This window comes from Tenrec ecaudatus, chromosome 16 (assembly GCF_050624435.1).
Source record: "Tenrec ecaudatus isolate mTenEca1 chromosome 16, mTenEca1.hap1, whole genome shotgun sequence".
Lineage (NCBI taxonomy): Eukaryota > Metazoa > Chordata > Mammalia > Afrosoricida > Tenrecidae > Tenrec > Tenrec ecaudatus.
This window is the reverse complement of record NC_134545.1, coordinates 18,101,885-18,125,243: the sequence shown is the minus strand read 5'-3', so window position 1 is coordinate 18,125,243 and position 23,359 is coordinate 18,101,885. Positions and strand designations below refer to the sequence as shown.

At 55.4% G+C, this 23,359-nt stretch overlaps 1 protein-coding gene across 4 annotated transcripts in view; it reads left to right on the top strand.

The window, feature by feature from the left end:
- WSCD2 (WSC domain containing 2) overlaps positions 1-23,359 on the top strand; it is a 121,608-nt gene that overhangs the window by 82,854 nt on the left and 15,395 nt on the right. For all 4 annotated transcript variants that reach the window (XM_075535098.1, XM_075535096.1, XM_075535097.1 and 1 more), the window contains exons 3-6: positions 2,296-2,410; positions 5,135-5,319; positions 19,851-19,972; positions 21,479-21,653. In XM_075535098.1, the coding sequence (XP_075391213.1) occupies positions 2,296-2,410; positions 5,135-5,319; positions 19,851-19,972; positions 21,479-21,653 (597 nt within the window). The remainder of the gene's footprint in view (positions 1-2,295; positions 2,411-5,134; positions 5,320-19,850; positions 19,973-21,478; positions 21,654-23,359) is intronic.

The window sequence follows — 23,359 nt, the reverse complement described above, 5'->3', positions numbered from 1 at the left end:
CCTGCCTGCCTCGCATTTGATCTGAGACCTTCACAGATAGGCCGACTCAGGCCAGTCGCTTAGCCTCCCCAAGGGTCAGGGTGTTCGTGAATGCCCCCTTTTGGCACAAGGCAAAAGCCCAAGTGGAACCAGCCTAATGACAAAGAGGAGAATGCATCGGACCTTGCCGTCCATCTGCAGAACGGACCCTGCTGGGCTGTGTGTTCAAATGGATGCAGTCAGGCCTTCTCTCTTGGGCACGCCTCTCTGTGTCTGGCTTGGCTTCTTTCAGCTCCCACCTGGGCTGAGCTTGGTGCCAGCTGGGGCTGGGGGTAGTTTGAGTGCGAAGATGCCAACAGCCTAGCTCAGCAAAAGCCAATGTATTGTTCTAAGCTTCCATCTATAAGCCAAGGAATGGGTCACATGCCCTCGGCTGGGCCAATCACTCTGGCTGGTGCGTGGGTAATTGGATTGGCAGCCTCTCCTAGGTTGTCAGCAGGAGCTCAGTACATGGTGTTTCTCTCTCCTTCTTTACATCCATCCCTCCTTCCTTCTCTTCTTCTCCCCCTGCACCTCCTACAACACAGCTACAGACACTGCTGATAAACTCTGAGCTAACATTTATGGAAAACACTCACCAACATGACCCATGGCCCATGAGATATCTCTCTCTCTCTCTCTCTCCACCCTTCCACCATCCTTCCCTCCCTCCCGGGACACGGATGTGAGCAGCATCTTGCCCCAGATCAAGAGGTTGGGATTCCGTCTGTGACAGGTGGGGCAAACATCATTGAACAAGCATGTGGCAGGGTCTTCTCCCAAGCTGTCACCGGTTGATGTGCCTGTCCAGGGGAGGTGATGTTTCCTACCTGACAGAGTCCTGGTGGAGAAGTGGTTAAGTGCTCAGCTGCTGCCTGGAAGATCACCAGTTCAAGCCCACCAGCTGCTCTGCGGGAGGAAAACGAGGCAGTCTGTTCCCATACGATTTGCAGCCTAGGAAGCCCACAGGGGGGCAGTTCTTCCCTGTCCGATAGGGTCTCTATGAGTCGGATTCGACTCAATGGCAGTGAGTTGAGAATCATTCCATTTTTTAAGAACACAGAGGAGAAGACTCTATACCCTGTCAGATCCCGTCTCTCTGCGTCACCGTTCACCACAAAGTACAGGATTATGTTGACCACTTTAAGAAAAGGAAGCGTGTGCTTTCTAATGGGAGGGTTGTTTTCGGGGAGCGGGGGGCAGGGGGACATTCCCCTTGGCTCACAATGTGAGCAAATGGTCAAGCGCTTGAACAGCACTGGGAATGGTCAGCTTCTTAGCCCAATCACCGTAGCTGTGGGCCCGTTGTGTGCAAATCACAATGATAGAAACAGAACCCTGGTGGCGCAGTGGTGAAGCATTCTGCTGCTAGCTGACAGGTCAGTGGTTCAAAGCCCCCAGCTGCTCCGCAGAAGAAAGAGGTGGCAGCCTCCCTCTGTAAAGATGGACAGCCTTGGGGACAGTTTGAGGCCATTGTCCTCTGTCCCCCAGGGTCACTCTGAGTCAGAATCCACTCAGTGCAATGGGTTCTTTGGATTTGTGATAGAAACGTTACTCACACTGCACCCTTTTAACCATGAACTGCCGATCACCTGACACAGAGATTCGATGAGGCTTTCTATTCCTGTCAAAAGTCCCATGGAAACCCACAGGGACCGTTCTACCCTGTCCTATAGGACAGCTGGGAGTCAGAATGGACTCACTGGATGGCATTGGAAGGGTTTGTTGTTGTTGTTGTTTTCAATCCTTGGACAAGTTCTAGGATGTGACCCAAGGCCCTAAATTTTAAAAGATCCAAGTCTTATGTACTTTCTAAGGAAAAAATAAAATATATCTTAAGGCGATTTGTAGACATAATAACACGTGGCCAAATGTCCAGCATGCCAGAGCTGTCTAAGTCTAAGACTCATCCCAGGAGAGGCAGCAAGTTCTGCTTGGTGCTTAGGGGAAACTTTGGGGTTGGTTGGATTCCTTGGTGCCGGTGTCCCCAGTATCGTCCAGCGGTTGACTGCAGCTTTGGCCAAAGGAGAGGCTCCTCCTCTTCTCTGTTGGCCTCCAGTGCTCACGGCCCTCCATGCTGGACTCCACTGCCTTTATTTATTAGGCCAGGTTCTGCCAAGGGACATAAACGTCAGCCTCTCTCATGTCTGGTTTTCTGTGCAGAGGGAGCAATCGGTACCACGAGGCCAACAAGTCCTTAGGACCCTGGGGGAAGCTCCGTTCTATAACTGTCAGCTCTGTCCCAAGCCATGTCTGACTTTTGCCCTCTCCCCAAAGCCAAATACATCGGCTGCTATCTGGATGACACCCAGAACCGGGCTCTGCGAGGCATGTCCTTTTTCGACTACAAAAAGATGACGGTGTTCCGTTGCCAGGACAACTGTGCCGAACGGTAGGCCCCTGCGCCCCAACTCTGTTCCTCGCTGGCCCTTTCTCGGGCAGCTATTTGGCCTGGCCTTTCCTTGTCCGTGAACCCGTGTGTTGGAGCGCGTGGCCTCTTGGAGAGGGTGATACAAGAGCGTGTGTGTGTGTGTGTGTGTGTGCACGTGTGCACACGCACGTGTGTACCAGTAAGTGGTGGCAGCTGGTTTAGGAGACGATGCCTAGGAGTCACTGTGTAGCTGTGGGTGTTGCCAGGGGTGGTTGTGTTAGTGAGATGAAGGCCAGGACCTCTTTGATAATGATGGTATCCAAGGACTGGAGCAGCTTTGAGTTGGCATCGCCTGGATGGCAGTGAATGAGCGAGTGGGCACTGGAGACTGTGGAGATGTGTGCAGGTACGACTGTGTAGTACGTGTGAGGTGTGTGAGGGTGAGACGGGAGCTCGGGTATTGAGGACATGCGTTGGTTTCCTCCCACGAAGAAAGACTCTCCTGTCCAGACAGTGTTCCGTAGACGATGTTCTTCATAGAACACCACTGCAGGCTGGGGGAGAGGAAATGGAATTCCCTGGAAGGAGACAAAACCCCAAAAGACTGATAACCAGGGTCAGGGCCCTCAGGTTAGGCCCAGGCAGCAGCAAGGCCAGGATGGTTGCCTGGGGAATGCCAGCCCCTCTCAGGTCTGGTTTTCTGTGCGTAGGAAGAAAGTTGGCACCCCAACATCAAGGGGCCCAAAGGATGCTGGGGAAGCTACCTCCTGTCATTCTTTCAGCTCTGTCCCAAGGTTTCCCCCAACCTTAAAGCATGGGTCCCCTCTTTCCCCCTGGGTCCCGTGATCCTGCAGTGGCTTGTGAAGGGACTACAACCAGTCAACTCTGAAGGTCACAAGATTGTCCTGCCTCAGCTGCCTCTTCCAGGAGGGCACACTGGGAGCTGGAGGCCTCGCTCCTCACCACATTGGGCTGCTTGTTGAGTGTCCTGGAGACATGGCAGCTGGCTTCCTCCAGAGTGAGGGATCCAAGAGGAAGGGCAAGGAGGAGGCCACAATGGCCGTGTGACTTCGCTTGGGCGGCCATCTGCCATGTCTTCTACCCATTAAGAAATGAGTCATTCAACCCAGCCTACCCTTCAGGGGAGATGAATGAAGTTCTACCCCTTGAAGGAAGGTGTATCAAAGAGCTCACAGACACTGTTGCTTTAGAGCCCCTCACAGCCTTGCTCTTCCCCTGCCCAGGAAGCCACTGGCCTCTAGATGGGTCTCCCCACTTTTGTGCTCTTGCCCCTTCGACATCACTCTTCCCATCTCTCACTTCAGAATGGGACACACAGACTGGGCCCTTTTCTTGCGACGTGCTTCCATCAGTGTGCCCCCTTACAGGTGGTGGTGGGGATTGGGGGGCGCTGGGAACACAGGGCTAGAAACACAGAGGCAGGAGGAAGAAGGACACCTTCCCCGACCCCACATCTTGAGATCTGGGGTTCAGGCAGGACGATGGGCCCTGTCACTTACGCTGCCTCCGTCCCGTGAGTGAAGGGGCTGGAGGAGGCCAGATGCTGTGCTGCTGGCCAGGTGGGGGAGACCCACACCCAGCCAGGCCTGTCTCCAGCCCCCAACACACAGGTACAGTGAGGTAACGGCTGACCGTTCCCACCGGTGCCGCTTCAAGAGGCCAGTGACCTGAGGAGCCCTCCAGGTCCCCTTCCAGAGAATTCCTCAGAGGCAGCGAGAGCAGGCGAGGCGCCCAGAGATGTTGCTTTCGCCCTCCGCAGCCCGCTCCCTTCAGAACAAGCAGTGCCCTTCTGTCTGTTTACAGAATGGGTCCACAAAGTCCTTTTTAGGGAAAGATTCCATGACTAGAGAGGGAGAGAAAAAAAAAAAGCTTTAAAAAAAAACACCCTGCGGTGCCTGGGTGGCTTTTTTTCTTTCTTGGTGGGATTTCTACTTGACTGGATCTGTCACCTGGATTAGCCCATCTTCCAAAAGGATAAGCCAGTGCCCCATCTGGTCCCCAAGTTCTGCATCCCCACCCCCCATACCCCTTCTCCTCAACTCATCTCAAAAGACGTGGAAGCGTCTCTCGGGGGAAGAGGGGATGTTTCTTGAGATACAGGGAGGGACCCGACTTGGGCAAAGGGACCCTCTCTGACGCCCATGTTGCCATCCAGGGTGAGGGCAGGGCCAGGGGACCTTGGGAGTGTGCATGTGCATGCAGGTAAGTGTAGCCCGGGCTGGCAGTGTGTACAGGTGGGCGGTGTGTGCATCGGATGGTCATGGTGTCTGAGAAGAGGTGTACCTGGTGTGAGGCATGGGGGATGGAGTGGGGGGGGGTGGCTGAAGGCAGGAGGGTGGTCTCACCTGAATACGAGCTCTTTACCCTGGGCATCCTGATGCCTTTACTGGTCTCTCTGATCCCACCACCACCCCTGATGCCCTTCCTAACCACTCTGGGGTCTCCTTACCCAGCTCAAGACCCTGTTTCTTGTCTATCACTGTCCAATCAAGCTCCTTGGGTTTCCCTGGCCGCCTGGTTCCCCTCAAAGCTCCTCCCCCTGCCCGCCCCCAATCTCCCTCCCAGGGTTTTCTGTTCCTCTCCTGAGGTCCTCCAGGTTGCCAAGTCTCCAGGTTGGGGGCCTAGAACCCTGCCCCCCTCCGGCTTCAACATGGGCCAGCCTCCTTGTCCCTGAGGCTCCCCCGCAGGTGGCCAGCCGCCCTGACATCAGCCCCTGTCTGGTAGGGGCTACTTGTACGCCGGGCTGGAGTTCGGCGCCGAGTGTTACTGCGGGCACAAGATCCAGGCGGCCAACGTGAGCGAGGCCGAATGCGACATGGAGTGCAAGGGCGAGCGGAGCAACGTGTGTGGCGGTGTCAACCGCCTCTCCATCTACCGGCTGCAGCTGGCCCAGGAGTCGGCGCGCAGGTGTACGTGAGTCGGCCACGCCCCCTGTGGCTCCTCCCAGGGTGGGCGCCTCCCCTCTCTGTGCACCCTGCGGTGGTCTGCCTGGGCTGCCCAGCATCCAATGCCTAGAACGGCCCAGCAGGGCCACCCCAGCCCTGTGCCAGCCCCTTTGCCCCTCTCCACGCTCCTCTTCTCCCCCTCCCCTCCTTGAGTGCCCGGCGCAGGCCGCACCCCTTCACTTGCCCTCCTCTCCCATTTCCCCAAGCGAGCCTGAGCCCCAGCTTGGCTTGTGCATCAGGCTGTCTGAGTGCTGACGCGACAATGACAAGGACAGGAGCAAGCAGGCCCGCCCCAAACAGCCCATAGGAAGAATGGAGCCAGTCTCCGCAGGGCCCTTTAGCATCTTTAGGACCTCTGACCAGGAGCCCTGGGGTGCTGATGAATGTCAAGACTGTGGAGGGTGGGGTGGGTGGATAGGGGGTGTTCAGCTCCACATAAAGACCTAGTGATCCACGCTCACTCACAACGACTTCGGTCTAGAAAATTCTCCAGGGCAGAGCTAAGCCGTTCACGGGGGTGGGGGCGGCCTGGGGGGGAGGGGGAGGGAGGGCACTGTGTGTTGGACATCGACTCGCCAGTCCCTCACAGCCACCTAGGTGGGCACCTGTGCCTGTGCCCATTTTACAGATGAGGCACCTGAGGCCTGCTGCTGCCAAGCCTGTAAGCAGCAGAATCCGGATGTAGAGGAACTCCAGAGGTGACGCCTTTAGGGCTCCCAGGGAGAGAAGTCTCCCCTGGCCTGTCGGTACCCTTGGCTCCAATCTCACTGGACAAACTGTTGGGTTTCCAAACTGGGGGAGGGGAGAGGGTGGCAAGGCAGAGGAGAGCAGGCTCCCCTGCTAAAGTAATGTCCCATTCCTGAGCAGGAAGCTAAACAAACTCTACCCATCTCCATCCTGACTCCTAGTGAGTGACCCTACAGGATCGGGTAGAACTGCCCCCTGTGGGTTTCCTGGACTTTTAAATCCTTGTGGGAGCAGACGGCCTTCATTTTTCTCCCTCTGAGAGGCTGGTGGGCTCGAACTGCAGACCTTGTGGTTAATTACTCAGTGAGTAGCCCACTGCACCACCAGGGCACCTGAGCATTTGGATGAGGATCTATTCATAACCATTTCCCCAGGCCTACCCATGCACCATGACCAGGCTAGGCCCATTGCATTGATTTCACTTACCTGTTTCCTTTCCCTACAGCCTGTGCAGGTAGGTACTATTGCTCATAGGAGTCCCTGGGTCACTCTATTGGTGAGACGCTGATCTTACACACCTAAAAAGGTGGATGGTTTAAACCCACAGAGAGGCAGCTCAGAAGACAGGCGGGGCCATCTGCTTCTCAAAGGGGCCTCCGCCGCCAAGGCCCTGGAGAGCATTTCCAACTCTGCCCACACGGGGTCGCCGTGGGTCGGAATCCACCCACAACCATCCGTAGGTAATGATCCACCTCAGGACACAGGGGCTTCTTGGATAGAAGCAAAACCTGCCCCAAGCCACACTGTCTAATTCCAGGTGACCTTAAAAAAACCCCAAACAAAACACCCTGCCATTGCGTCATGCCGACTCGTAGCAACCCCTCAGGCCAGGGCAGAACTGCCCCTGTGAGCTCCTGAGACTGTCACTCTTCACAGTAACTGTTTACAGGAGTAAAAAGCCGAGGGGCGGCTGGTGGTTTCGAAGTGTTGGCCTTGTGGCGAGCCGCGCACCATGTAGCCACTATGTCACCAGACCTCAAAAATGGGCTTGAAAGAAGAGCGAGGGGCTGAATGCAACAAGGCAGGGGCAGGAACCCACAACCACTTCTCTCACCGTGTGACCAGCGCTTCCCAGCTGGGGGTGTGCTCTTAAAAACACAGGTTGGACTAAAACACAGCTCTGGGCAGGACTTGCCCTTTCTCTGGAGCTTGCAGGTGATGGGAGTCTGCCAGCCCTTGGACCACACTTGGAATAATACTTAGGCCTTGGACATCAGTTGACGCAGCTCTGGGGGTGTAAATGCTCAGTGCGCAAGTGCTACCCCGAGAGGTCGGTGGTTCCAAGTCCCAGAGGCTCCAGGGGAGACAGATCTGGTGGCCTGCTTCTGTAAAGATCCTCTAAAGCAGAGGTTCTCAACCTTCCTCATGCCACGACGCTTTCATGCAGCTCCTCATGTGGTGGTGACCCCCCAACCATAACATTATCTTCATTGCTACTTCATCACTGTCATTTTGCTACTGTGATGAATCGGGTGACCCCTGTGAAAGGGTCGTTTGACACCCCCCCCCCAAAGGGGTTGTGACCCACAGGTTGAGAACCGCTGCTCTAAACCCAGCCAGTGGCCACTGAGTCAGTTCCAGTTTGCAGCAACCCAGGGCTGTAAGTCTTCAGGGACACAGATGGCCACCTCACCCTCCCAGGGCTTTGAACCACCAACCTACAGATCAGCCAGCAACTGGCTGCTTCTACAAAGATTACAGCCTTAGAAATCTTACACTGCTCTGCCCCTGGGGTCGCTATGAGTTAGAATCAACTCAAAGCCCCCCCCCCCCAAAGACAACCCCTGACCTCAATGGAGCAGCCCCGGTCCACCAAGATTGTAGACCCGCCCCCCGCCCCCCACTGCCTGCAGATTAGACCCGGCTGTACCACCTGTCTGCGAACAGAGAGCGGCCTCCGTGCTGTGAGTTTTACTGTGTTGAGTATAAAGGGCCCTTGTTGGTTTGCGTGATTGTGCGTCCAGTTTAGGAAATTCTGGATTTCTGAAGCATTGTTCCAACTCTGCTCTGCAGCACGGTTGACCCGTCCTGCCCCAACACAAATCAAACTCACTGCCATCCAGTCGATGCCGATGCAGAGTGACGCTGTAGGCCAGGGTAGAACTGCCCGCTGTGGGTATTTGAGACTGTAACTCTTTATGGGGACAGAAAGCCTCATCTTTCTCCCATGGAGCAGCTGGTCGTTTCCATCTGCTGACCTTGCCGTGAGCAGTTACAGGCACAACCCAGCATGCCGCCCAGACCATCTAGGGCTCCACGGTCAACCTGCTGCTCCTGCTCTGAGGGCTGATGTATGGGCGGCCAGGCTAGGGGGTTCCGGGCACCTGGCTCAACCAGAGAGTACGACCGTTCTCATTTGGTCCCACATTTAACATCCTCATCACCGCCACCTTGGTGCCCATACCCGTGTTACTCACATGGGGCCCCCTTAGCATCAGAGGGGAAATGGTTGGCGTGAAGCACAGTGGAGGCGGCTGAGATGGACTGTAGGAATTGGGTCCTGGATGCTCTTAGCTAGATGGTGTTCAGATTGGCTGAGAATTCCCTCCTCTCCTTTTCCTTTCCTCCCCTCCCCTCCCCTGCCCCTACACACACACACACACACACACACACATTATAGCTTCGAACCACGGGGTCAGCAGTTTGAAACCACCAGCCGCTCTGCAGGAGAAAGCTGAGGCTTTCTCCTCCCATAACAACTTATGGCCTCTGAAACCAGCGGGGAGTCTCCCCCCCTCCAAACCCCCCACCCCCCCCACCCCCCATCCTAGACAGGCATGACTTGATGGCAGGGAGGAATCAGAAAGCAGAGAAACCTTCCCAGTCACCTGCACATTGACTGCAGCAGGCAGGAAAATGAGCTGGCTCCCTTTGCCCCCCTCCCCGGGGACGCAGGAGGACATTCAAAACTTAGCAGGGTGAACGCCTGCAGATGCCCACTATCGACCTCGGAAGGATCTCTGGGCCACGTGACCTGGTTAGGCAGGATCCGAGAAACACACTTCTTCCTTGGTGGAATTACATTGTCCACAGCGATTTGCAGTCTAAATGTGGGCTTTCTGGGATGTGGCACGAACTTTCATTCAGCTCCGGTTCATTAGGAAAACCCTGGGGGAGGGGTGTTGTTGGGTGCTGTTCAAGGTGCTGATCTGCTGGCTCCGGATCTGACTTGCACAACAGCACAGAATGCTTCGGGGTCCGGGGGTTCATGGACTGATGTGGGGCTGTAGATCACCAGGCCTTTCTTCCTCATCCGTTTTAGACTGGAAGCTCCTCTGAAACCCGTCGAGCATCCTGTCATCAAGTCAGTTCTGGCTCTGAGCGATCCTGTAGACAACAGAATGATACAGTGCCCACCCTCACAATTGGTCCTCTGCCCCTCCACTTTACCAAGCAGGGTGTCCTTCTCCAGGGACTGGTCTCTCCTGACAGCATGCCCAAAGTATGTAAGACTAAGTCTCCCCATCCCTGCCTCTAAGGAGAACTCTGGTCGTACAGATTGGTTTGTCCTTTAGGCAGTCCATGGTATTTTCAATATTCTTTGCCAATGCTACAATTTCAAATGCATCGAAGATTCTTTGGTCTTCCTTATTCCATGTCCAATTTTCACATGCTCAGGAGGCGGTGGATAACACCATGGCTGGGATCAGGCAAACTAGTCCTTAAAGTAACATCCTTGCTCTTCAATACTCCAAAGAGGTCTTGTGCAGTGGATTTACCCAATGCAATATCTTTTGCATTCTTCGCTGCTGCTTCTATGAACACTGATTGGAGGGCCAAGCAAGACAAAATCCTCAACCTCAACCTTTCCTCCATGTCTCATGATGTTACCTATTGGTCCAGTTGTGAGGAATTTGGTCTCCTTGGTCTGAGGAGTGGCTGGTGGTTTTGAACAGTGGACCTTGTGGTTAGCAGCCCAATGTGGAAGCTGCTACACCACCAGAGCTCCAGTGAATTTGGTCTTCTTTACATTGAGTTGTAATCCACACTGAAGGCTGCCATCTTTGATCTTCACCAGCGAGTGTTTCAAGTCCCTCCTCTCCCTTTCAGCCAGCCAGCTTGTGTCCTCTGCATATCGCAAGTTCTTAGTAAGCCTTGCACCAATCCTGAATGCCTCTTTCTTCGGCATATTACCCAATGTCTCTGATGATCTGACCCGCATATAGACTGAAGAAGTATGGTGGGAGGCTACAACCCTGATGCACACCTTTCCTGACTTAAAACCATGCAGTAGGCCTTTGTTCTGCTGCCCCAACTGCCTCTTGATGGATGTTCCAGTTTTGCAGGAGCACCGGGAAGAATCCTGGAATGCCCATTCTCCTCAGTTACCCGTAGTTTGTTATGATCCACGCAGTCAAATGCCTTAACACAGCCAATAAGACACAAGGAAAGATTTGACATCAGCAATAATATTCCTTGCTTCACATCCTCTTTCGAATCCTGCCTCAACTTCTGGCAGCTCCTGGTGAATGTACTGCTGCAACCATCGTTGGATGATCTTCAGCAACATTTTACTTGCATGTGAGATCACTGATATGGTTCTATAGTTTGAGAATTGCTTTAGGTCACCTTTTTTTTTTTTTTTTTTTGGAATGGGGACAAATATGGATCTCTTCCAGTCAGTTGGCCAAGTAGCTGTCCTCCCGATTTCCTGGCATACAGGAGTAAGTGTTTCCGTGTTTCATCAGCTCATTGAAACACATCCGTTGGTGTTCCATCAATTCCTGGAGGCTTGTTTGGGGCTAATGTTCTCAGGGCAGCTTCAACTTCTTCCTTCAGCACCCTTGGTTCTCCCCTAGTACTGCCCCCCAAACCCAGTGGCTCCCGACCAACCTCTCCCAGGACTCAGCATCTTTCTTCTTGGTTGTTGCTGTTTTTCCTGTGGCTGAGTGGGTGACATGCTGGTCTGTGAACTGCAAGGTCAGCAGTTCGAAGCCACCAACTACTCTGCTTGAGAAAAACGAGACTTCCTGCTCCTGTGAAGAGTTACAGTCTCAAACCCACAGGACGGGTCCTTCCCGATCCCATAGGGTTGCGATGAGTCGGACAGTGGGTTGATTGAATTGAGCTTGGTGAAAACCCTGTGAGGCCGACACTGCCCATGAAAAACCATCTGTCTGGGCCCACGTGGCGGATTTGTCATCTCCTTGTTCGTTCTGGCAACTTTGGATCTGGGGAAATTGGAGGGGGACTTTTGTACACACGTGCAAAAGCACTCTATTGTAGCTGCTCCTGCTGAGGGACTCTGGAAAGTCACAGGTGGATGGATGGACTATGCTCAGCACCTCCCCGGCCAGGCCCACAGCCTGCCCTTCCCTGGAGGCCCCAAGTCGCATCATTCATTCAGGCCTGAGGAGTGCAGTTGTGTAGGACCGGCCAAAAGCCAGCTTGACCCGCGTTCTCCTGCATCCTGATGGGGGGCATTGGCATGTTCTTCTCCCCTAAGCGAAGGCGGGGGACAGTCAAGGCTTGGGATTCGATCCCTGGGCTCTCGCTTTTTTGGGCCAAACCATGCTGGGAGTCTCAGCTGCCTCATCTGTGAAACGGGGGCAACACCAGCCATTCCATGACTGTCATCAGCCATCAAGTGGAATGGGGGCAGTCTAGAAGGGCCACGCATGGTGCCAGTGATGGAATGACTGTGATGCCCCCTTATTCTGAAAGACAAACCCCCACCCCCACCCCAATTTGCTCCTGGGTAGCACACAGTCTACAGCAGCAGAAGCCCTTGGTGAGGCCTAAAAATAGCTGGTTCGAGTCCCCCCCTCCCCCGGGGATAATTCAGCACTTTATCTCATTCACAGACTCTCTGAGCCTAGGTGGCCTCCCACAGCTCCCACCTCTCCTCCTTGCCAGCATCTCCATGTAGTATTGTGTGGCCTCATTCCCCGGGGATGGGAGCAGAGCTTGTTGGAACTATGGAGAACTCTCCCATGCCCGCCTTTAACCCAAGGCCTGGTGACATGTAGCTCATTGCTCTTTGTGAAGCCCCAGACCAGAGACACTAGGACTTCGGAGGCACTTGCAGCTGATGACAGGCTGACCCTCAGCAGTGGGGGAGGGGGGTGATGAACAGTCCTCTCTCAGCTCACCTCTGCCAAGTTCATGCACCCTCCCGGCTGGCCTTGCACTGAGGAGCTGACATGGCCAGAGTCAGGGGTGGGACTTTTGTGGTCTTCAGATTCTGGCTGGAGGGCGGAGCCTGAGAGTGGGTTCTTAGCAGTGTGGGTGGCTGGGTCTCTGGAGCCCAGCCCTGTTAGCATTAGGCACTGCCTCGTGCAGGAGGCCACGTGGGGCGAGGTTGGGGGATAAGACAGGTGCCAGGAAGGCTGAGGTTGAGCCACAGCTGGGCTATGTGATCTGGGATGGGGTCGGATCTTGCTAAGACTCAAGATCTTAACCTGTAAACCCAGCATTGTCTACCCCACTGCTTCCCAAAGTGGGTGAATCAGCCCCCTGGGAGGACACTGGAAGCATGGGGGACACTGCAAAAGCAGAGCTCATCAAATTCACTGCCATCGAGTCGATTCGGACTCATAGTGACCCAATAGGACAGGGTAGAACTGCCCCCATACAGGGTAGAACTGCCCCCGTGGGTGTCCTAGACTGTAACTGCTTACAGGAATAGAAAGCATCTTTCTCCCTCGTAGCAGCTGGTGGTTTTGAACTGCTGACCTTGTGGTTAGCAGCCCAATGCATGGCCACTACTCTACCAGGGCTCCTTACCTACACTTTGTCATGGATGATGGGCTAGAATATCAAAGTTTCCCTGGGGGAGGGGACACTGAGTCTTTTTTGCGGGGGAGGGAGGGAGCCAAATCAATTTGGGAAGCTATGACTTACCCCATAGCCCCCCGGGGGGGGGTGCATAGGGCTTGCACTTGACTATTAATCTGTAAAGGAGCCCTGGTGGCCTAGTGGTTATATGTTGGGCTGCTAACTTCAAGATCGGCAGTTTGAAACCACCCGCTGCTCCAAGGGAGAAAGATGAGGCTTTGCACTCCTGTAACGAGTGACTGTCTGGGTGACCCACAGGGGAAGTTCTCCTCTGTCATAGAGGGATGCTATGAATCGGCTCGATGGCAGTGAGACTAAACTAAAGGCTGGCCTGTGGAACCCGCCCCGCGGCACCACAGAGGAAAGGCCTGGCGAACCCTTGTGTAATGGTTACAGCCGAGAGAACTCTGTGGAGATTTCTACTCCGTAACCCACAGGGTAGCCCTGAGTCCGGATCTATGGACAGCCACCAGTTTCACCTCGTGGTAAGTGACACTGAGCACCGTGTCAAGTGGTAGACAATGGTGACTGTGACCACTGTGGTCAAATTTCAGTAATCATAATAACCGTCAGCCGGCCTCCCTGCTCCACTAGGGGGCGTCATTCACAGAGATGGCGAGCGGGGAAGAGTCATGGTCCCCACCTTGGAGACAGAACCTTCCGGGTAGACTTTTCTGAGATCTTAATTGGGCTCCCCCACAAACAGGAGCTGAGATGAGCGGGTGAGCTCCACTGACCTGGGAGGCGGCCCCAGGAAGCACCCGAGGGGAACAGTGCAGTATGGAGGAGAACCACATAGGCTACTTGTGTCAGGCTGAGTTTCTAGAGAAACGAAACCAGAGATGCTTTTGGGTGTGTAAGGTAGAACTTCGATCAAGACGTCATCTTCTATCAAGAAGGCATCCCAGCCCAGTCCAACTCAAGTGCATATGTCCAATGCACGCCAATACCCCCTGCAGACTCACGGAGCGACAGGGCAATGACACAGAATGGTGAAGCTTGGTGTAGGGAGATCTCAGGCTGGTGGGAACGTGGCAGGTGTCAGCAGCTCTCAGGGCCAGATGGCCCACATGGGACCACCCCTAGAGACAGACACCAAAAAGGCAAGCCAGAGGGAGAGGGGGGGTGGGGTGTATCCCAGTGTGTCGCTTACAAAAAGGCCATGCCTCCCAAGAGGCAGCAGCAGTCTGTTACCTGATTGACAGGTGGACTCCACCCCCCCACAAGTGCCAGCAGACTTTTCACAGGGTGGACGCCTCAGAGCTGTCCCAGCGGAAGGGCGGGAAGGTCAACACTAAGCCACCACCACTTACCCACCATTGGCTGAGGAGGACTGCGATTAACCTGCTGGTGATTCCCACCTGTCTTTTACAGGGAATAGTAGAGAGAGGGTCCTGGATATTTGCAGTCCGCTGTCAACCTGTCCTCAGGACTCCGAGTGCCAGGGCCATGTTGATGGGGCATCGAGTCAATGATGACTCAGCGCACCCCTGCAGGACAGACTAGAACTGCCCCTGTGAGTTTCCCAGACTAATTCTTTATAAGAGTAGACAGACCCGGTCTTTCTCCCAAGGAGTGGCTGGTGGTTTCGAACTGCTGACCTTACGGTTGGCAACCCAACTCGAGTAAGCACTCCACCCCCAGGGCATCACCAACTACTCCCTCAGGGGTCAACGACCAGCCATAGAGGAGGGTGGTGAGCATTTGTTGCATCTCAGACACCGTCAAAGCTGCTCTCAGCAACATCTGCTGCAACTGACCAAACTAAAAACAAACAAATTAACTCTCAGCCATCGAATCTATTCCAACTCAGAGCCTGGGCGGACACTGGAAGCATGGGGGACACTGCAAAAGCAGATCTCATCAAATTCACTGCCATTGAGTCGATTCGGACTCACAGTGACCCTAGAGGACAGGGTAGAACTGCCCCTGTGGGTTTCCGACGCTGTAACTCTTTCCAGGAGTAGAAAGCCTCGTCTTTCTCCTGTGGAGCTGCTGGTGGTTTCAAACTGCTGGCCTTGCGGTTAGCAGCCCAACATGTGCCACTGTGCCACCAGGGCTCCTACTCTGGCAGGGTGGATCATTATGCCCACTTGCAGAAGAGGAAATTGAGGCTGAAGTCAGCCCGCACTTCCTGCCAACCCCAGGCATGCCAGGGGAAAATGCCCCATACGCTTCTCCCGGATTGATTTTTGCAAGTAGATCTCCAGGCCTTGCTTTCTAGCCCATCTTAGCCTGGAAGCTCCACAGAAAACTGCTCAGTGTCTGGGCTACACTCAAGCCCCCAAGGCCAGGCAGTGGGCGGCTGCACGCAGCACACCCAGGGCTCCTCCTGGGGGCTCAGGGTTCTGCCCCTACAGATGCTGCTGTTTTGTCGAGTTTGGTCCGACTCCCGGAGGACCTGATGTGCGGCAGGAGGAAACCCTGCCCGGTCCCGTGCCATCGCCAAGGGTCCTGATTTTTCAGCCCATGATCGAGCAAGCCCCAGATTAATTTTATCCCATAAAGGTCAAGTCAATCTGGCTGGCTGCTGAGACCCAAGAAGCCGCCGGCGGGGAGAACAGAGGGACCCCAGATGGAAGGGCTGAGGGCAGTGGGCGGTTGGGGGCCTTGGCTGCCAGCTGCAGTTAGACCACAGAGAGCCTCCAAATGTTCTCCCGGCATCCTTCCGCCAAGTGGTGGGAAGCGAGCGTCCGTGACTCAGTGGAACTCCCTTTCCAAGTAGAATGGTCCAGGCTCTAGGAAGACCCGCTACCCAAAGGGTTCACTGCTTTCCAAAACTGACTCCCAAATACTGCTCCTCTTCCCAACGCCACTTGCCCAAAGAGACTCAACAACAGTGGCGCTGGCCCTTGGAAGCCTCCCCTCATTTGGTATTCAGGGTGCTGGACTGGGGCTTCGATTGAGCTGGGAGAGTCAGGTACTCATTAGCAGATGCTCAAATGTCAGAGAGCCCAATTCTGGCCACAGAGCTGGGTTTAGGGCAGCGGCTCCCTGCCCCTTTCCACCCTAGCAACCTGACTTTTCTGGGGTGGCCCCAGAAATCACCTGGAGAGGTGCCAGGATGGGCAGTCGGCCCCGCCTCCCCCTTCTTTGTGGTTTCAGCCCTTTGTGTTGGTGAGGGGACAGAGACAGATATGGCGCTCTGCCCGCCCCTCCCAGTGTCCCCCAGCTCTCAACATGTGAGCACTGCGGTCCACACTGTGGTCACGTCTCCATTTCAGCGAAGCGGAAACAGGCTCCCGTGAGCACCTGGGGGAGGGAGAAGCGTCCGGTGGGCTCTGTGGGGGGAGGGCTGCCCGCAGCAAGGATGAAGACACCTTTTCAGACAGAAGCCGCCTGCAGACCCAAAGTCGGCTGCTCTGATCTCCTCGGGAGCTGCCCAGCTCTCCATCCTGGCCTCGAGGTCCAGGGCAGGCCCTTCTGGCCTGGAGCCAGGCTGCGGGGTTTCCACGGAGGCCCCAGGGAAGAAATGTGGGCTCAAGGGACCTCACCTTCCATTCCTCGAGGTCCTGGCATGAGAGACTGTAAGGGTGACCCAACAGGCACAGTTCAGTTCTCATGCACCCATAGGTGGGCATACACGCACTCCTATACCAAGGCCCAAGTCTCTCTTGGAAGAAGTACGGCCAGAGTGCTCTTTAGAGGCAAGGGTGGCGAGTCTTTGCCTCACATACTTTGGACGTGTTGTCAGGAGAGACCAGTTATCGGAAAAGGCCATCCTGCTTGGTTAAATGAAGAGGCAGCGGGGGGGGGGGGGGGGAAGGGGCGGGGAGGGGGAGGAAGACCTGTAAGATCTCTCTCTCCAGGCTAGAGTTACACCTCGTCCTTGGCTCCGCACAAGAAAGAATTCACGCCGAAGCCTAGCTCGTGATCCAAGTGAATTTAATGAGAGTTAAAAGAAGCTTCAGGTTTTACGCGGCACCCATAAGATTCCTTTCGACCATGCAGCCTGGCAGAGACTTCTCGGGGTCACGCAAAGATCTCTCTCCCAATTTTCCTCCAAAAAGACGAGCCCTCTCCCTCTCGGTTCCTGCCTTTTCAAGGATTCCCGGGGGTGGGGGGTGTGTGGTGAACGACCCCAGGTCGATCCCATTGGCTGAATTGCAATCACCTGGCCCAGGTGGGCAGATCCAGATTTAACGCCCATCCATGCCCACAGCGGGAAAACCTAGGCTTTTGTTCTATGCTTGGCTCTCCTGGGCATGCGTCCATGGACATCCCATCCCTGCCTATCTGCCTAACAGACTCTCAGCAAGATGGATGGACACAGGGACTGCAACAATAGGCTCAGACGTCAGAACAAGTGGGAGGGCTGGGCGAGGCTGGGCAGTGTCCTGTCCTGCTGTGCAGGGGGTCACTATGAGTCAGAACCGAATCACCAGCACTGACCCAACAGTGAGAGCATTCTGCGGCCCGCACGTGGGTAGCAGCCCCTGTTGTCAACGATCTGGACAGCCCCCAGCAGCGTCCTCAGCGGTGGACAGCTGGTGTGAAAGTCCCTGGATTCTAGGAATCAGTCTGGGACCTGCCCTGTCTGGTGGGTCTATTTTTGTGGGGCGAGAGGCAGGCTTCTGTGCATGGCGGGTGGGGTAGGGTGGGGGCAGAGCAAGAGTCCATTCTAACCAAGACGAGGTACTGGCTGCTCGGGGATTCTTGGGCAATACAGTCCGTGCTGATGGAAGTGTCCACTGCCCCCCCCCACCCCTATCACTAACTGGTTGCCTAGAAACCCAGGAGAGCACCCCCCTCCCACACCAGAGGAGTGTCCCTCAAGAACAGCACCCTGAGGCGGCTCACACTTGGGGGGCATAGGTCAGATACACAATCACGTGACCAGGCAAACAGCTGGATCACCAGGCCTTCACCTGCACACAGAGTCCCCTCGAGGGCAGACCAGCATACCTGCCGGTATGGAGCCAGAGAGACCCAAACAGGTAGCTGTGGCTTCCCCACCCACCAACACAGCCGCCGCTCTCCTGAATACTAGCCGTGCATGCCCCCATCCCCAGCACACTGGGCCTCTTGTGCACAGAGGTGGACGCACACAGATCTCAGACATCATGGCTCCGGCACATGGGCACAGCCAGGGCACACGCAGACCAAGCCCAGTGCCCGCATTCACGTGTGTGCCCTCACCCATCTGGCATGGCCGCCCTCCTGCTCAGTCCTGTCTTGGGAGTCTCAGACCTCTCCAAGGTGGCAGGCGGGTTGGAGGGAACGTCCAGGAAAGAACTCCCACCTCAGACCCAGGACCCAACAGCACCGTTGCCCACAACAGCCCTCTCCACCCCCACTCCTTCCCAGTGACCATGGAGTGCCATCTGACTCACGGAGACCCCAGGGGTGTCAGCACAGAGCTGGCTGTGTGTTCCCTAGGGGTTCCCAGGGCTGGTGTGTGTGGGGAGAGGAGTAGGAGGAGGAGTTTGCCAGGCCTTTCTTCCAAGGTGCTTCTGGGCAGACTTGCACTGCCCACCTTTGGGTCAGTAGTCAAAGACGTTAACCCTTTGCATGGCCTCGGAAACACCTGGTGGTCTATCTCTGACCACGGAAGATCCTGCAGGGCACACGCCAACGGAGTCACACACTCAGGGTCACAGTGGGGCGCAGTCCATCCCACAGGAATGCGTGGGGCAGGGTGGACCCTTGGTTCAATGTGGGGTCAACTTCAGGAACCTTTGAGAGAAATAGGAGGCCTCCCATTCTCCTAAAGCGTGACAGTCTCGTAAACCCACTGGGGCAGTTCTACCTTGCCCTAGAGCGTCGCCGTGCGTCAGAATCCACTCGATGGATGGCCATGACTTGGGGTTTTGTTTGGTAGGGTCAAGCTCAGGGGAGGCTCCAGCTGTGGTCAGAGCCTGGCTTAACTGTTTCTCCTGCCCCATCCCGAGTCCCCTCCCCTTCTGAGAGCACACCCTCCGTCCATGGGAGACACCAGCTCCCTGCCTCAGCTTCTGCTTCTAAGGACCCGGCCAGCTCAGCCCACACCTCAGAGTGGCTCTCTCTACAAACCCCAGTGGTGACGTGGTTGTGAGTTGAACTGTGAGCCACGAGGTCGGCAGTTCAAAACCACCAGCCACTCAAAGACAGGGCTTTCTACCCCTGTCACCAGTTACAGTCTCAGAAACCCACAGGGGTCGCTATGAGTTGGCATCAACTCCAGGGCAGTAAGCTTTTGAAAGGGGTGGCTCGTACTGCAGAGAATGCCGTGGGCTGCTATAATCCCAAGGTCAGCGGTTCAGACATAGCAGGTGCTCCTCGAGAGAAAGATGGGGCTTTCTGCTCCCCGAAAAAAAGTTACAACCTCCCATAGGGGTTTTACCATGTCCTATAGGGTCGCCATGAATCAGAATCCACTCAATGGCAGTGAGATTTTTGTGTGTGTGTGTGTGGGGGGGGGTTGGGGGCTGGGGAAACAGGGCATTACTTTGAATAATTAGATGTTTCCTCCAAGTGTTCTATCGGGCCCCTGGGATTAAGTTGTCTCAGAGCCAATTCCTCGGACCACCTCGGTCTCGCCGATCCTGGAGGTGCCCAGGCCTTGGTGTGTAGAGACTGGAGGCTGAGAAAAGCCCTTAAAGCCCCAACTGGTGGAGCAGGGCGGTGCACCCTTGTCCAACTCTCGGCTCCTCCTCCTGATTCCTTACTGGGATTCCTCCTTGGGATCTGGCTCATTGAGGAGGAGACATGGGAATGCTGGCAAGGACAAGGGAAATTCTATAGCTGAGGAAGAATCTCAAGCAGGGCCCAGTGGCTCCAGGGTCGAGGGGAGACCCTTCTTTGATTGACCTGATTCCTTGGCTCCGAGGAGATCCGCTTCAGAACAAGCATCGGCTGCTCTGTCACCTGTCTCGCTGTGTGACCTCAGGCACCATGCTTGTCTACTCTTGCCTTTCCCTTCGGAGCCCCTCCTCCAGAGGATGGATCTCTGGCTGGAGCTCTGATGGTCCCCTTTCCCTGTGGTTCTCCAGATGGAAGCGCAATCTTCCGAGGCTGCTTCCGCAGGCCCAGCAACCTCTCCCTGGCCTTGCCCGTGACGGCTGCCATGTTGAACCTGTCTGTGGACAAGTGTGTGGACTTCTGCACTGAGAAGGTGAGCTTGCGGCCAGGTTGGGGGGGAGTGGAGTACACTCATTCAGAGGGAAGGGCGGTCCGGAGGAGCCAGGTGCTTGGCCAGAGACCAGGGGTGAAGGCTGGTGATTTGTGCAGATGAAGAGGCAGGCAGCAGTTGCATGTAGATCCAAGAGGCTGAAGCTGTCTCTTCCCCAAGGAAGTAGCTTCTCATAGTGAGGGATGGAGGTGCCATTTGGGCTGGGCCTAGACCCACGAGTGAAAGATCTCCAGGTACAAGAGGCAAGGACAGCGCCCCACCTTGAGGCAGAGTAAGTTCCCCGTCACTCAAGGTATGCAAGCAGAGGCAGGGCAGGGACAGTATCCGAACCTGAGGCATTAGGTAGCTGTTGGGTTAGAATCCGGGTAACAACGACAACCCCAAAACCAAACTCCCTGCAAGCTAATGGATCCCGGCTCACAGCGACCCTGTAGAACAAGAGAGAACTGTCCCTCAGGGTGTCTGAGACTGTCTCTCTTTATGGGGGTCAAGGGGCCTGTCTGTCTCCCACAGAGCGGCTGGTTTCAAAGGGCTGACCGTGCAGAACCAGGGGTGAGGAACCCCTTTCCTGCCAAAGAGCCATTTGGACATTTACACTGTCATCCTCAGGCCTTACTAATCAAACCTTTAATTAACTCACCCTGACTGCAATGAATGGCTCAGAGCCCTGGTGGTGTAGTGGGCAAGTCAACAGTTTGAACCCACCAGCCGCTCCTTGGGAAAAAGAAGAGGCTTTCTGGGTTTTGAGAATGATGATGGCAACATAGGTACAAATGTGCTTGACACGATGGATGGATGGATGGATGGATGGATGGATGGATGGATGGATGGATGGTGATAAGAGCTGTACAATCCCAAATAAAATGATTTTTTTAAGTGAGTCTCAAACAAGACAAAACAAAATCAAACCAAAAAAGAGGTATCGTCTCAGAAACCCACAGGGAGCAGTTCTACTCTGTCCTATAGGGTCCCGATGAGTTCACATGGACTCATTTGTTGGTTTGCTGCGCTGTATGGAGCATTCAGGAACGCGGTGGGTCACGGGCATCTCATGAGATTTCTGGAAGCTTGGTTTGCATCCCCACTGGGAAGACATTCTCCAGTCCCTGTGGGTCCCAGAAGAGCCTACAAGTTGGCTAGTGTTCTTCCATGACAGGGGACAAAAGGCCATGAACCAGCACGGTCAGGGGCAAGCCCATATAAGGAAGGGTCAGACTGTACAGGGGACCAGAGGGAAAGGAGAGTTTGGGTAAATCGAAAGGCTCCACACTTCCTGTTTCCTCTGATCTCCTTGGGGTCCAAAGGAGAGAGGTTTAGAGAGGGGGAGCAGTCTACACGGGAGGCAATACAGAGCTCCTTATGCAGACTCAAAGGCAAAGCGTTTCTGGTTTCGAGTTGGGGGGAGGGCAAGCCAGGTCCCCACTCCGCGTTTGGAACCCGGGTTGCCTGTGGAGCTAGTGGGCCTCCTCCTGTCCCTCCCACCCCCAGGAGTACCCGCTGGCGGCCCTGGCGGGCACCGCCTGCCACTGCGGCTTCCCCACCACGCGCTTTCCCCTCCACGAGCGGGAGGATGAGCAGCTCTGTGCGCAGAAGTGCAGTGCGGAGGAGTTCGAGAGCTGTGGGACACCCAGCTACTTCATCGTGTACCAGACCCAGGTGCAGGGTGAGTCGGCTCTCCAGCAGCCCTGGCCTGGGCGTTTCTTACAGCCGGTCCGCTAGGCTGGTGGACTGGAGCAACTTGGAGACCTGGCTGGGCAGCTGGGGGAGGTTGGTGGGTCTCAGGCCCCCCCTGTCTCTGCCCACTCACTGAGCACCCCACTGGGAGCACTCTCTCCATAGGGGAGTCAGCAACCTGGCTTCTGGGCTGGGAGTGGGAGGCCTGCATTTCCCTTTGGTTCCAACTGTGTTAGGGCTGGTTGTGTATGGAAACAAAGCCAGGGACACTCACTCTGTGTTTTTAAAAGTGTGCTATGCCAAGAAGTCTTTTTTATATCAAGAAGGCAGCCAAGCCCAGTCCAACTGAAGGTCTTAAGTCCATAAGTCAGAGTCCTCTGCAGAGTCACGAGGCTGCAGGCCAACGATGCAGAGGGGTGAAGCGGGAAGCAGGGAGAGCACAGGCTGGTGGATACAGAGTCAGGTGGATCCACGGTCAGTGGGGACAAGACAGGATGCAGGTAGTCAAAGGGGCCAAGAGAAAAGTTCCCAGTTTCTTTCTCTCTTATACAAAAGGTCATAGCCCCAAGGAGGTGTCCTCAGGCTACCTCTTGATTGACAGGTTGCGCCCCCATAAGTATAATACCCCCCCCCCGTAAGTATAATACAACCTAGCTACTACACTGTGGGGACCTGGGCAAGTCATCTCCCCGACTGGTGTCAGTCCCTTCATCTGTGAAATGAAGCTGTAGGTGAGCCGTGGCAACTCTAGGACTCTGTCTGTCCCACTGACATGCTCTGGCCTCTGCTATTGGGACAGCGTCCCTTAATCTCCTCTCCCGTTTCTCGAAGCCGCTAGATTTCACTGGTGGTGATAACGACGCTGATGATGGGGACGGTGGTGAGAATGGTGACGGCACTTTGTGCCACTCGGGGACTGTGCCAAGGCCTGGCTTCAAAGTCCCTCCCTCACCGCTGTTTGAAAGCCCACAGCTTTCCTGCCAGGCTGGAACAATCGTTGTGCCCATTTTGCAGATAGGGAAGTTGAGGCTCAGAACCGTTAAGGGACCTGCCCAAGCTCATGCTCTTGATTTGCTTTCTAGATGAAAGCCCTCCTCCTGACCAAAGCATCCTAGGGGACAGTGACAGGGCAGGGCAGGGCCAGGGTGAGCCCCTCACTGAGATGCTCAGCCCAGGGGACGACCCCTCAACTCTGACTCTGCCAACCAATGGGCTCTGTAACAGATCAGCGCTGGGCCCGCCCTCCGTGCCCCACCCCCATCTCATTTAAGCACACCGAGGCCACCGCAAGCCTCTCACCCAGGCTGCAGGCATCCGGTTTTAAAAGATGAAGAAGCCGGGATTCAGAAGCGGTAGCAGACGGAACACACTTACGGAAGCCTGTTTGCTTCCAGTGCTGGCCGCTGCTCACGGCGGTCCAAAGACCCCCATGGGACCCTCGAAAGCCAGCAAAGTACCATTCACCCAGACTGCCTTCGCCTCCCCTCCTAGGCTGCATGTACGGCTGGCGCAGGGTGCACACTGCATACGCACAGCCCAGATGGGGAAAGTGGGGCTCGAGAGGCAGCCCCGCCTCTGCCCACCACCCCGTGCACCTGCCTGGAGAAGGAATGCTTCTCTCCACCCCCCCCATCCCACCCCCCCTTTCACAAAGATGCCCTAAGAGGTAGTGGTGGCCCCGCCTGATGGAGAGGC